We start from the raw sequence: 15,380 nt of genomic DNA, 5'->3' as shown, positions 1-15,380 counted from the left end.
TAATATAATTTTTTGGTACTTGTTTCCTAGCACGGTGCCAGCGATTTTAATTGTAGGCATCGGGTCGGAAAAATCTTTTTACATTGGCCCCAATGTTTAATGCCTCCCAGACCCCCAATTTTCATTGTATACCCACCCTGATGGGTCAAATGCCTCCCCATTGTTAACGCCACCCCACGATGAACGTCAACCCGAAGCGTGGTGAGCCCGCGAGGGGCGGCGGTACACGTCCTCCGACCTTTTCATACCCCCACTATGCATGTCGGAGTGGAGTTGATTTTATATAGTGTGGCGAGCGCAGCGAGCCCGAAGCTTATTACTTCACAGGTATTACGCGTGCGCTCACCACACTATATAAAATCAACTCCACGCCGACGTGGATAGGGGGGGGATGAAAAGGTCGGAGGACGCGTACCGCCACCGCTCGCCATGCTTTGGGTTGGCGTTCATCGTGGGGTGGCGTTAACAATGGGGGGGCATTTCACTTACAAATTACCCATCAGGGTGGGTATACAATGAAAAATCGGGTATGGTGGGCCATATGTGTGTACACAGCTTAAGACGGCTGGGCCCTAGGTAAGGACAATCACTGATTACACAGGTTCTGTGGCCGATTAAAACCATGCAGGCATTAACCCAACCAAAGAACCAGTGTAATTCAGGAGTGTCCTGGTTTAAAGGGACAGTATGGTACGCCTACTTATGTGTAGGGAGAAAGTGTCCACTGCTATTCAGTATAGTGTACACCAAGCATGTCCAAACTATGGCCCTCCAGATGTTGTGAAACTACAAGTCCCAGCATGCCTTGCCACAGTTTTGCTTCTAGGGAATGCTAAAACCATTGCAAGGCATGCTGGGATGTGTAGTTTCACAACAGCTGGAGGGCCATAGTTGTGACATGCCTGGTGTACACTGAAGCCATCAGTGCTGGTAACATTTCTAGGCCTTATAACAGGAATGGGGGAACCTTTGGCCCTCCAGCTGTTGTTGAACTACACATCCCAGCATACCCTGCAACAGTGTTAGCATGACCAAATAGCAAAACTGTAGCAGGGCATGCTGGGATGTGTAGTTCAACAACAGCTGGAGGGCTGTTGCCTTATAACATTATCACACCGCACCGAAAATTAGCATAACCGTTGTCCCAATTCATTTTAGAATAATTTTTGGGGGAATTGCACAAAGTGGGTTAAAAGCAACCACGGGACTACATGTAGAAACATTTATTTATTCGTGTACTAACTTGCCTGCTGTAACCTATATAATTCATTAAAAATATAAATAGATTTATTTCACTATGCTACAAAAACAAAAGCGCTAACAGATCCCCTTAAAAATATAAATATATTGATGTGAAATTTTCCAGGGAACGACGATATAAAACATTTCTCAGTTTTCCCTGCACATAACCCACCCGTGAGAGGTGTCCCGGAATGGCGATATGGGATATAAGAAACCGCTGCCAACTAGAAAACAAATATGCTGCACACAGATTGTGGAAACGTAAAAACGTGTATTTTCAGCGATAGATTATGATGACCTTGTATAAATTAAACCAATAAGGAAAGGCCGCTGTGTGCCAGAAGCATGTGGCTGCGATCTAATGCAGACAACGGCGTCACGCATACATCCTAGTACTAGAACAGATGTCATTGCAGCAGGAGAACCACAGTCAGACTCAGAGCGCGTTTATTCCATTGATTTGGCGAATTCTGCGTAGTCGATATACCCATCGCGGTTTTTATCATCATCCCTTAGAACGTCGTCTATTAAGGTAATAAGCTCTTGCTCATTAATCGTCTGGGCGTGTTCATTACTGCCCTAAAAACAAACAAAAAAACAAAAACCAAAGAGTTAGGGATTATTTTGTCCATATAAGGGCGCATGGATACAAAACGCATAAAAACTAGACCGTCATTTCTTAATACGTTGAACAATAAGGTGGTGCTTTATCATAGGCCGATGTGCACAGGATGGAGAGTTTCAGAAACCGTCCCTACAAGTAACAATTGGGGTGATTCGGAGATGCTCATTAGGCTGCAAATATTCGATCCATAGCGAGCTAATAAACGTCACCACGCTTAATGCCCCCCCCCCCCCTGCGCCGAGCGAATCCCCACTAGAATGCGAGGCGATGTGTATGCTAACATATCCCCTCGTATGCATCCGCACGGGGGGAAAATGCCGCTCCCCATCGAAGCCAGGACAGACTTTTCCAGCGTGCGTTTACAGATGAATTGGCGGCGGGATCTGACGTCATGTGACAAGCAGGCATACACACACCTGCGTTCGCAGATGTCCGCCCACTTTTGTGGGCAAGCCAATAAAATGCTGGGCTGTCTCCTGGGCCCGCCCCTACAGGACTCCCAGTGAACAAACGCCCCGGCGAGTAGGACTTTAGTAAGGCTTTTGACACTGTCCCACATCGCAGACTGTTAAATAAACTTGAAAGCTTGGGATTGGATTCTAAGATAGTTGAATGGATAAGAGCGTGGTTGCAGGACAGAAAACAGAGAGTTGTAGTAAACGGAGTACAGTCAAAGGAGGGAAAGGTTACACGTGGAGTACCCCAGGGATCTGTACTTGGACCGGTGCTTTTTAATATCTTTATTGGTGATATTGCAAATGGAATTGAGGGTAAAATGTGCCTTTTTGCAGATGACACAAAGGTATGCAACAGGGTAGACACACCAGGAGGAGTAAAACAAATGATTGAGGATCTAGGCAGATTAGAGAAATGGTCAAGAGAATGGCAACTACAGTTTAATGCCAAAAAATGCAAAATCATGCACTTGGGTCTCAGAAATCCAAAGACTAAATATAGTATAAATGGCACTATAATGGAAACTACTGAGGAAGAGAGGGATCTAGGTGTCACTATTTCAGGGGACTTAAAGGCAGGTAGGCAATGTAAAGAAAGATCAAGTACGTTTTTTTGAGCGCTAGAGGCACGTGTGCTGTGTGTTGTACAGAATGCTGCCCTCTGGTATAGGGATGCCGCCCTCAACAGAGAAACTTTACAAAAAGAGAGAGCCAGTGGGCGCCTTCTGTACACTAAAAATGGTTTAATCAGCAATACACATACATATATCACACAATTCACATAAAACACATAACAAATGACTTTGCATGCATGCAAAAAATTTAAAAAAATGTATGGATGTAATCTAAAAAAATTACTTCAATGCAATTGCAAAAAGATTTAAAATAAAAGATCTGCGGCAGATATTTACCAAGTCCCGATTTGGATGGTGTGGTTGCCAATATTTATAATATTTCCTGAATTGAAAAAGCCTCCTGAGCGCGGCGAAACGCGTTTTCGTGAGGAGTAACATTTGGACACTGCAGCCAAAGGACCCGAGGGACACAGTAGTGTCACCCGACCGGCAATAATCACCGGTCCCCGGTCACGTCTTTCCGCAAGGATCTGATCCCTGAGACAGGCACCTCCAGCTACTACGGCGCACCCCACTACAGCTTGCCGCACGCACAGAGGACGGCGCAGTAACGCCGACACGTAAGAGCTGAGTGCAAGCCCACCACAGTTGGAAGGTGCAATACAAGGGGGACAGTGTACTCGCATCCACGAGTGGCGGGTCGGCTGAAGTCACAACTGCCCAGCATTGGACACCGCAGAGTAAGGACGTGTCTATCCTGCAGAAAACACTGCCATTTAATCTGCAGCTCAGACGCCACCAATTATTGTCGGGCATCTAACTGAGAGTGGCAAGCAAGTGATCTGCTTGCCCAGGCTTGGAATTTGCTCAATACTGCAAACCTTTCTCTATTACTACTTTGGAAAAGATTTTTTATCACCGGTGGGACTATAAATATTGGCAACCACACCATCCAATTGGGACTTGGTAAATATCTGCTGCAGATCTTTTATTTTAAATCTTTTTGCAATTGCATTGAAGTAATTTTTTAGATTACATCCATACATTTTTTTTTTTTTTGCATGCATGCAAAGTCATTTGTTATGTGTTTTTTTGTGAATTGTGTGATATATGTATGTGTATTGCTGATTAAACCATTTTTAGTGTACAGAAGGCGCCCACTGGCTCTCTCTTTTTAGGTAGGCAATGTAACAAAGCAATGAAGAAGGCAAGTCAGATGCTTGGTTGCATAGGGAGAGGTATCAGCAGTAGAAAGAAAGAAGTAATAATGCCACTGTATAGGTCATTGGTATGACTTCACCTAGAGTACTGTGTTCAGTTCTGGAGGCCATATCTCCAGAAGGATATAAATACATTAGAAGGGCAACTAAAATGGTGCATCGCCTACATCACAAAACGTACAGCGAAAGACTAAAAGATCTTAATATGTATAGTTTACATACATATTAGTTTGGAGCAGAGAAGGGAAAGGGGGAACATGATAGAAACTTTCACCTATATCAAGGGTTTTAACAAGGTACAGGTGGGAGACATTCTTCACAGGAAGAGAAGCAGCAGAACACGAGGACATGCACTGACACTATAGGGAGGAAGGTACAGGTGGGAGACATTCTTCACAGGAAGAGGAGCAGCAGAACACGAGGACATGCACTGACACTAGAGGGAGGAAGGTACAGGTGGGAGACATTCTTCACAGGAAGAGGAGCAGCAGAACACGAGGACATGCACTGACACTAGAGGGAGGAAGGTACAGGTGGGAGACATTCTTCACAGGAAGAGGAGCAGCAGAACACGAGGACATGCACTGACACTAGGGGGAGGAAGGTACAGGTGGGAGACATTCTTCACAGGAAGAGGAGCAGCAGAACACGAGGACATGCACTGACACTAGGGGGGAGGAAGGTACAGGTGGGAGACATTCTTCACAGGAAGAGGAGCAGCAGAACACGAGGACATGCACTGACACTAGAGGGAGGAAGGTACAGGTGGGAGACATTAGTCACAGGAAGAGGAAGAGGAGCAGCAGAACATGAGGACATGCACTGACACTAGAGGGAGGAAGGTACAGGTGGGAGACATTAGTCACAGGAAGAGGAGCAGCAGAACACGAGGACATGCACTGGTACTAGGGGGAGGAAGGTCCAGGTGGGAGACATTAGTCACAGGAAGAGGAGCAGCAGAACACGAGGACATGCAGTGACACTAGGGGGAGGAAGGTCCAGGTGGGAGACATTAGTCACAGGAAGAGGAGCAGCAGAACACGAGGACATGCAGTGACACTAGAGGGAGGAAGGTACAGGTGGGAGACATTCTTCACAGGAAGAGGAGCAGCAGAACACGAGGACACGCACTGACACTAGAGGGAGGAAGGTGCAGGTGGGAGACATTCTTCACAGGAAGAGGAGCAGCAGAACACGAGGACACGCACTGACACTAGAGGGAGGAAGGTACAGGTGGGAGACATTCTTCACAGGAAGAGGAGCAGCAGAACACGAGGACATGCACTGACACTAGGGGGGCGGAAGGTACAGGTGGGAGACATTAGTCACAGGAAGAGGAGCAGCAGAACACGAGGACATGCACTGACACTAGAGGGAGGAAGGTACAGGTGGGAGACATTCTTCACAGGAAGAGGAGCAGCAGAACACGAGGACATGCACTGACACTAGAGGGATGAAGGTACAGGTGGGAGACATTCTTCACAGGAAGAGGAGCAGCAGAACACGAGGACACGCACTGACACTAGAGGGAGGAAGGTGCAGGTGGGAGACATTCTTCACAGGAAGAGGAGCAGCAGAACACGAGGACATGCACTGACACTAGAGGGAGGAAGATTCAGGAGAAATCTGAGGAAGAATTACCTCACAGAAAGGGTAGTAGTTAAGGGGAATAGCCTCCCATCAGAGGTGGTAGAGGCAAATACAGTAGAGCAATATACACATGCTTGGGATAGGCATATTGATATCCTTACAAAAAAATAAGGATCAAATATGGTTTGAGGTAACATGTCTAAAAAAGGGGCAGACTAGATGGGCCAAGTGGTTCCTATCTGCCGTCTATGTTTCTATGATACTAGCTGAAGGCGTTTGATCCGGGGAATGTGCACATGCGCAGATTCCCACAGACGCACCCCCAACAATCGGCCACGGTAGTGAATTCGGCCCACACAGAGCGGGTCTGAATTGCCCTCAATATGCAAAGCCTGTAATGGCCAAAGCCAGGAACCAAACAAGATGCAACGCTGGTCCACCAGGCTTTCATTAGTGGGGTCGGTGCTTATATGGGTACACGCCCAGCCTGTCGCAGACTACCCCCAGCAGTTTAGGTTCAGTGATTATTGGAAAGAGTGGGTGCTCCGCCCATATTTCGCTCACTTCCTAGTGAAATGGGCAGAACGGGGAGACAATTGTTGAAATCACAGGTCAGAGTACAAGAGGCGGGGCAAAAATACACAAATTCACATCACTTAGCTCCACCCCCTCACCACAGACATGGGTGTGGCTTGATGAGGTCACAGCCTGGCCCCACCCCCTGAAGCACCCAGATTCTTCTCCTTTCCAGGATTCTCCCACAGAGGAATTCTATGGACTGTAGCCTTGTGGGAAAAGTTCCGTCTTCCATACATAAACCCGGGGACATTACTCAGATATTGCGGTATTCTGTACACCGACCTCCTTATGGACATGGGAGATTGCCGTTGCCAGTTCCAGGCCATCTAATAAGTTGTTTCCATCGTAGTCGTGCATCTTGAAATAATGCAGCTGAAGTTCCTGCGGGGACATCTCTGCCTCCGGCTTCTCCACAACGCCTTCTAAGTGTTCCATGATGTGGCTGAGTGAGGAGCAGAGAAAGACAACCATGGAAATGTAGCATTCATGGGGAGATCAAACTAAGGGTCCTAACCTAGCGTCGCCCCGACGAACGCCCCCCTCCTCCCTAGGACAAATCCCCTTCGAGTCAACCAGATTGGGCCCTAGAATGTTGGAATTGGCAAGTGCCACATTTATATCATATTCCTGTTGGTTCATTGCAGGTGCACTGGAGACATAAAGGGATAGTCATGTTATAAGGGCATAGCGGTAACAAGGGGCTGGCACAATATGCCCAAGCACTAGGCTGGCACAGTACTTGGTCTTCTAGGTGCTATGTGCCACCTCAGACAGCTGGAAACGTTCCTTTGTACTGCTGCACTTACTCTTTGTCGTGTACCGCGTTCCTATCAAAGCGAGTGCCAGTGTGCTGCTGCTCTTCTACATCCGGGTGCGCGTGGTCTTCAGCGACCGTGGACAATATTAACGCAGCGGAAACCAGACAACAGAAAACATAGGGTGTGTGGGTTGTGTGACAAATCATCGTGCTCCTGCGAGGGGGGGAAAGAAGGAAAATGAAGCACTAAATTGGCCTCACACAATACAAAAAGCAGTAACACACCCTGAAGCCCTATTTCCAACAGCTACAGTCCTAAATGTTACTTTTCCCGCAGATAAATATTTTCCATGTGACAGAAAGTGACCATAGGGTGTGTACAGGAGAGAATCACATAAGGGGGATGTCCACAGGATTTACCACAGTGTTGTAGCGGCCCACAGGAAGTGTTCACAGCTCCCACAGGAAGTTCTCCGTTTGGCGTCCTCACCACTGGTTTACCCACTTTAAATATGGAGCATCTCAATACGAATGGGCACCCAAATGCAGCAACAAGTGAATTGCTCCATCTTGCACCTGTCAGTTTAAACACCCAGCAGGGGCAACGCACACAACTGAATCACCCACAAGTATCCAGAGATGATAAGAAGCTCTATATAAACACCTCACAAAACACAACATAAATGACATATTGGCCGTTATTCTGGTTCACACGCAAAGGCAAATTCCTTCTCAAATGGACAGAACTATGTGCACTGCAGGTGGGGCAGATGTAACTTGTGCAGAGAGAGTTAGATTTGGGGGAGTTATTTTGTTTCTGTGCAGGGTAAATACTGACTGCTTGATTTCTACACTGCAATATAGATCTCACTTTGAAGTAAAACCCCACCCAACTCGAACTCTCTCTGTACGTTACATCTACACGGACTCCGCGCAGAACTAGCCAAGAGAGAATTTCAGTACAACAACAGCTAGCAAACGATTACAGCACAGGGCGTGTACATGTATAGATGCTGTACATGCAATGAGGACACACAGCAACGTGTGGCAATAGCACTAATCTCTGTTCTCGGATGGTCTCATTACAGCAAAAAAGTTACAAATATTGGGGGTTAAGCAACAAACAAGGGTTAGGTGCCGTTGTAGGAGAGGATGGTGTAAGTGAGGGACAGAAGAGAACATGAGAGAAAATCGGCTGAGCGCATGAGAACTTCTGCTCTCAAGAGGAGGGACAGACAGACGTTACAGCGGGGAGAGACATGAAGCGCCGGGTGAGAGTGGAACGCTTTGATGAAAAAGTGAGTCTTAAGAACCCTTAAAAAAAGTTTGAAGAGAGGTGGAGATTCTGATAGGGCGAGGCTGTGAGTTCCAGAGGTAGGGAGCAGCTCCAGCAAAATCTTGGATGTGGGAGGAAGTAATCAGTTGGTGGCATGCAATTGTGAAGTGAAGTAGGCGGGCAGGATTGTGGAATGAGATAAGGTCAGAGAGTAATTATTCTTATACCGCTTTCAGACCGCAAATGCAGGGTCGCACCGTGACTTTGAAACGGTTCAATCCCAGTGTGGACCTACATTTAGGTCTGTTCAGACCTCCTCAGAGAACCGGCAATATTACCGGTTTGCTGACATCATGCGGGGGCGGGCAGAGCAGCGGAATATCATCGGGAGTGGGGAAGGAGGCAGCGCATAGAGCTGGAGCTGGTCCAAGCACTGCCTCCTCCATTGGTGTAAATGGTAAACCTGATTAACCCATTCACACCGCAAAGCAACATGGCAACGAACCAGTAAGAACCCTTCTCTTTTTTTTTACCGGTTCGTATTGTCGTGTTGCTACCGGTTTGCAGGACCCGGTAAACCCTTTCACATCGCACCAATTACCGGGTCGAACCAGCAAGAAACCGGCATGAACCCGGTAATTAGGTGATATGTGAAAGGGGTATATGCTCATCGGAAATGAGGTCATCCCATACCTCGTCATAAAGAGTTTAACACTCACAAAGATCCATGGGGATATGTTATGACACTAGGGGAGGCGGCTCACAACATGGTTAAGAAATGGGGAGCAGAATTAAAACAAGGAAGGGCGAGCCTTAAAGACGATCCCCGCCCGGTGAGGCTTGCAGGGATCCGGATGATTGGTCAACAGTCAATAGGTTGACATGGCAATGGTCATAGAAAGGTCAACATGAGTTTTTCATTACTATTATTTTTTCTTTATTTTTATTTTTTGAACTTATTCTACTTTACCATTCAGGTGGACTATGATTGAGAATAGCAACGTCCCCCTCCCCGATGACTGTGGTGGCTATTGGAGTACTCTAAGCACAGAGTTTGCTTGCGGGAAACAACACCGTTCTCCGATTCAGTGAAGCACAATGAGGCCATCTGGACATGAAGGAGAATATACTTGCATGGGTCCTCAAACTGCGGCCCTCCAGATGTTGTGAAACTAAAATCCCAGCATGCCTTGCCACAGTTTTGCTATAAGGGAGTGTTAAAACTGTGGCAAGGCATGCTGGGATTTGTAGTTTCACAACATCTGGAGGGCCGCAGTTTGAGGACCCATGCAATATAGTATCTGGTACAAGCTAGAACTTTGTATCCTGCAGACAATAACAGGGTTTCCCTTTTAGGGCATCATGCTGTTCAAGAGCGACGTTAAAATGTGTCTATCCCTAACTATAGCACCAGTTGTGGCCACAGAAACAATAATATATACAAATGTAGGAGGGTGTTTGAACGCACTGCTGTTGTGGGGTCTGCGACAGGCTGGATTGGGTGGGCCTGGGACAAGCGCAATGTTTTTGCGATTTGCAATAAGTGTATTATGCAATGTTTTGTGACAATTCTGTACCCACAGTGGCGATAATCTATTACTGGGTAGGGACAGTGTTAGGTCCGTTGGGCCTGATTCAGACCTGTGTGTTTTCGCAGCCTAGCGAGCAGGTTAACGACCCCCTCCCACTGCCGCACAAATCTCTGTGCAGGGATGCGAACGGATACACGTACACATGGGGGAAATAATTAGATGGGTACTTAATGTCAAATGATTTCTTCTCCTGTGGCACCGCACTCGCAGCCTCCGCATGACCCACGAGTCACTCGGCGGCTGCTTGTAGTTCGGTGAAATCAGGCGGTCTCCAACGTCATCCGCCTGCCCGGCATTTCTATGGGTGCGCCCAGCGTATTTGAGGGCACTACCATTAATCTCTGGGGGTCCACCCGAGAGCGCCCCCCTGCCTGTCTCTCAGGCTGCGAGCACCTTTAGATAGAAAAAAACTTGCCGGATCGCAGCAGAGCCCTGCACATGTGCATTAGCGCCCATGCCCAGTGGCCCACCATTGCCAGAGGGGCCGGATTTGGACTTGTGCGAACAATTCTGTATTAGCAAATGTCCATTCCACGTTTTCTCACTTGTGAAAGAATTTCTCTTTTAGCTCCAAAGAGATAAGGAACCTGTTTAAAAGGACTCAAAAACATATCTGGCAGAATCCTAAAATGGGAAAAAGGTTTCCATAATTAGTACCCTAAGCCCCGAGTATAACATCACCCCATGCCTTTATTGTATCGTAACTCGAGAGTTATCTGATTAAACTTCAGCCATTTCAGAAATGTTGACTTATCGTCCCCGTGTTTAATCCTGCCACACAAACACAAAACTCTCTGTTTAATAAGATAGTCACCAGATCAGTTACATGACCCATAGGGTGAATTCGGGTTCAAGGTCACGCGCTCAGATTCTGACCTGCTGCCAATTCCTAGGGCAAAACACTTTGGCAAATTTACTTTGGCAGAGGGTGCATGCACCAGGGTAAAGCTTACCGTGTGCTTCGTTTAAGTACTTGCCGGAGTGAGGATAGGAGTGGATCCGTAAGGGAAAGTTTAATTTGGCAGTTCATGTGACAAACCTACAAACTTATTTCCCAGATTAATCTTGTAATGCCTCTTGGATCCCTTGCGAGATATATGGCGATACAGAGTAACTAAAGTGCAACGGAATTTGCTGCGCTATTTAAGAAACTGATAATAATAAAGAAACTAAAATCTCAACATAATGCAAAACAAAAAATGTAAGAATCAAATAACAAGAGAATACACACAAGTACGTGGTTGTAACACAAGGATGCAAGTCATAACAAGAGACCCTACGCCAGGGGTCTTCAACCTTTAAGACAGCGTGGGCCACCTAAAAAAATCCAGTGAAGCCCGAGGGCCACTAAAATCGCCTACGGAATTTCAGACAGCCCCATAGAATCACAGCTCCCCTATAACGTCAGCACAGTCCTTCATAGATAGTTGGCACAGCCGTCCATACTCAGCACATAACCCCACACACACACCCTAATAGTTATCAGCAGCCAATTTGGGTTCCAGTGCAAACAGTAAAATATGTGCCCCCCCCCCCCCATATATAATTTGATATTGAATAAATTGCACGCGCCGTAGGCGCGCTCCCAAGAACGGGTGTGACCTAATTATAAGGGGCGTGGTCTAATTATAACGAGTGTGAACTAGCAGGAAAACAATAACCTGACACCTCTTTTGCAACCTGCATGACCAGACATTGGTTACCGCAGGAATGGTCGTTGTCCTCACACGCTTAAGTTGACTGAAGGCTGCACAATGACATATAAACATGAAGGCCCACACAGTGAAATAGTATGCCTCACAGATCAAACCCAAACAATGAAAGGCTACTTAAATCAATATACACTGTTACACTGTTTATCCGTAATGCCCATTACACATTGTGCATCACACCATAGTGTCCATTAGACATTATGCCACACACCGTAATACCTGTTGTACATTATGTCATACACCATAATGCCCATTACACATTATGCCGCACCGTGATGCCCATTACACATTAATCCACACAAAATTATGCCCATTGCACATTATGCCCCACACTGATGCCCATTATGCCACAGACCATAATGCCAGCAGTACTCCTGCTTATACATATGATGCCCCAGCAGTGCCCCTCACACACAATGCCCCAGCAGTGCCCCTCACACACAATGCCCCAGCAGTGCCCCTCACACACAATGCCCCAGCAGTGCCCCTCACACACAATGCCCCAGCAGTGCCCCTCACACACAATGCCCCAGCAGTGCCCCTCACACACAATGCCCCCAGTAATGCCCCACACACAATGCCCCCAGTAATGCCTGCAGCTTTGCCAGGTCCCCTGCTCCCGGCCAGATGTACCTCCTCATCCTGCAGCTTTGACGGGTCACCTGCTTCCACCATCCATACCTCCTCCTGCAGTTTCGCCGGGTCCCCTCCGCCAGCTGTGCCTCCTCCTCCTGCAGTTCCAGTGCCGGGTCCCCTGCTCCCGCCAGCTGCGTCTCCTCCTCCCACAGCTTCGCCGGGTCCCAACTCCCCAGCTCGTGACCAGACGTGCCTCCTCCTCCCTCAGCCGCGCTGGATCCATTCCTCTGCCCTGCCTGCAGCCAATGGAAATCGGGTAGGCGGCACCCGGGGGGACTCCATTACACTGCCTCCCTCGGCAGCATTTTCTTTTACTTAAAAATAAAAATCCTGTGCATGGCGGGCAGGGGGCCACTGAGATCAGCTCCGCGGGCCACTCGGGTTGAAGACCCCTGCCCTACGCCTATCCCATACACCGCCCCCCCCCCCTCCCCCATCTCGCTCCTTTCAGATTGAAATACTGGGTCACACTCTGGATTTTGTACAGGGGTCTAGCCTGGATGCGGCCAGGATTTCAGTATGTGTGAAAAGAAGCAACACAGGACTCATTTCCAGGTACTCCCAACCTGGGTCACATGTCTGAAAAAGGCAAAACGGGTCCCAGGTCAGATCGACCCAGGTTACCTGTTTACACTGTACCTTCCCCCCTTCCCTGGGGAATCCCTGCTCTAGAATACCACATTACCAGAACTACTGGGTCGCACCCAACTTTTTGGACTCTGCTCCAACCTGGATGCGACCCGGCAGTTGTCCCCTTTTTCACTGGCGTCCCTCAGCATTATGCCGAAAGGGCGACACCGGGCCCTGAGCTGGCGCTTGGAGATAATAGTCGCCAAGCGCCGGGAAACCCGCCAGCCGGGACCCCATTTACACCAATCCCCGGCCCGGCAATAACCCGGGTCGAGGCTCTGGTGTAAAAGGGGTCCAGCAAGGTTGGATTCCCGAGTCCCTGGACCCATATTCACTGACAAAAATCCTGTATTGATGTGTGTTCCAGTGCGATAACCCAGGATTTTTAGATCAGTGGAAAAGGTGTATGACATAAAAAGCACAGTCCCCTTCTAATATACTCTGTGCTCCTGAATATTACGCTTACCACCAATACCACTTTTACACCAAAACTGCCGGGTCGCACGCGGGTTTTTGGTTTTCACACGTCATTATGCTCGGTGGGCGACGCTGGTGAATTAGGGCCCTGAGACCGGCGCTCAGAGATGACATCATCTCCAAGCGTCGAGAAACCCGCTGTCCGACACGCTTGGGGCAAGACCAGCACCGAGGTAAGCTGCTGGGCTGCCCCCAGCCTCCGTGCGCCCCCATATGCATGTATGCAGCCCCTGCCCAACCTCCGAACTCACCTCAGGGTGCAGCGGTCCGGAGGTTGGGGCTCCCTGATTGGAGGAAAGGGGTCCCTAGGTCGGATGACCCGGGTTACCCATTTACACGGCCCCTGAATCCGGGGAAGCCCTGTGTCTGACCGTGAACATTTGCTGGGTCGGACACCGGGTAACAGAACCCTGGGTCGGACACCGGGCAACAGAACCCCCCCCTTTACACCAAGCGCCGGCCCGGACTGGAGCGGCAATAATCCGGATCGCGGCGTAAAAGGGGTATAATCCACAGGTTCCCAAACTCGGTCCTCAGGACCCCACTCAGTGCATGTTTCCACACAGAATCACAAGTGAAATAATTAGCTCCACCTGTGGCTCTTTTAAAAATGTGTCAGTCAGTAATGAGTGCACCTGCCGGGTAACCTGGAAAATGTGAACTGTGTGGGGTCCTGAGGATCGAGTTTGAGAACCCCTGCTCAAATCTGATTGGCTAGAATTCTGCATCTACTTAAAAGGTAAAAATACTACAAGCAAGACGTGAAGAATGACTATCAAATGCGCTCTAAGTGCATCTTATTTACATTTTGCTGTATAACACATACACGACTGACCCGGGTACAAAGCTTATGACCCCACCAAAGGGCGCAGCGCGGGATAGGTGCCACATCGCTAGGGACTTCTCCATCTCTATGTGCTTGGGAATTGTGCTGCATACTGGTATAAATAAAGGTGAATAATAGAAATATCACCAACTCTATGGGGCGGTACACTTACATTGTGTCCATGTCGACACAGGGACCAAAAAACAATCATGTCGACCTTTTCCCTGTCAATCTTTTTGTGTGTCAACCTAATGACTGTCAAACCTATGATGCGTACCCCTACATACTAAGGGTATCTGCCAATCACTAGGTGTATAGGAAACAGAATAAGTTACAGATGGCAAGCATGGAGACAGGGGCTGCAGAGATCCCCATGGGCTGCTCATGTATAGTATGCCATATATGGTATAATAACATATATATACCTACAGTAGGTCAGGACCCCCCATCTTACCCTCCCCCTGCTGCTGGTAACCTACCTCCTCCCAGGGACTGGCAGCAGCGCTCCTATCAGTGCACCGTATATAAGCGCTCACCCGCCGGTTAATACACTCACCCTGCTGCTCACCCTCACTCAGGCCATAGAGCGAGCGCTGCGCGACACACAACCCTGCACTGGAAACAGCGATGCATCGGCGCTCTCCTCCTCTGCCTGGGCATAGATGCGGTGCGCATGCGCGGTGGGAGCCCGAAGCCACCGCGGCTCCATCTTACTCCCGGGAAACAGGATAGACGTGTAACTATTTCATTGATTCGGGGGATGACGCAGGTCGGCCGGGGGAGAGTCGCCCACCCAGGGACAATATAGGAAGCAACCTGCTTCTGTCTATCCAGCATCTATTCTATCTTTATAAGTGTGTGTCATTTTTACAGACAGCAATATATACAGTATATATATATATATATATAAATATATATATATATGTAAAAATAATAATAATAAAAAAATCCGTACTTCCTCATGTTTGCATATGCTCCGGAATTTACGCACTGTACGGTTGCGGCCACCGCTTACGCTACAGAACCACCACCCTGGATCCACGCCACCACTGTGTATTATTACCTTTAGCATACCTCCCAACTTTTGAAGTTGGGACTGGGAGGTCGGGACGCTCCCGAAAAGGGGGCGTGGCCCCCGAAAAGGGCCGTGGCCTCACGGGGTGATGCTAACTCCGGCCACGCCCCCGT

At 48.3% G+C, this 15,380-nt stretch overlaps 1 protein-coding gene across 3 annotated transcripts; it reads right to left on the bottom strand.

The window, feature by feature from the left end:
- Window positions 1-1,493: 1,493 nt before the first annotated feature.
- On the bottom strand, window positions 1,494-15,170 carry MCFD2 (multiple coagulation factor deficiency 2, ER cargo receptor complex subunit). Of its 3 annotated transcripts, none has more exons than XM_083175298.1 (4): window positions 15,148-15,170; window positions 7,093-7,257; window positions 6,569-6,728; window positions 1,494-1,821 (listed from the first exon to the last, which is right to left on the bottom strand). In XM_083175298.1, the coding sequence occupies exons 1-4, from the start codon at window positions 15,153-15,155 to the stop codon at window positions 1,690-1,692; spliced, it is 465 nt and encodes a 154-aa protein (XP_083031424.1). In that variant the 5' UTR covers window positions 15,156-15,170; the 3' UTR covers window positions 1,494-1,689. The 3 variants fall into 3 exon arrangements, with proteins under 3 accessions (XP_083031424.1, XP_083031426.1, XP_083031425.1); XM_083175300.1 differs by lacking the exon at window positions 15,148-15,170 and adding an exon at window positions 14,749-14,896; XM_083175299.1 differs by lacking the exon at window positions 15,148-15,170 and adding an exon at window positions 14,672-14,825.
- Between the last annotated feature and the right edge of the window lie 210 nt (window positions 15,171-15,380).

Source organism: Crinia signifera, chromosome 3, assembly GCF_055691185.1.
Source record: "Crinia signifera chromosome 3, ASM5569118v1, whole genome shotgun sequence".
In the NCBI taxonomy this organism is placed as follows: domain Eukaryota; kingdom Metazoa; phylum Chordata; class Amphibia; order Anura; family Myobatrachidae; genus Crinia; species Crinia signifera.
Note: the sequence above shows the minus strand (reverse complement) of the source record. Positions and strands in the feature narration are given on the sequence as shown.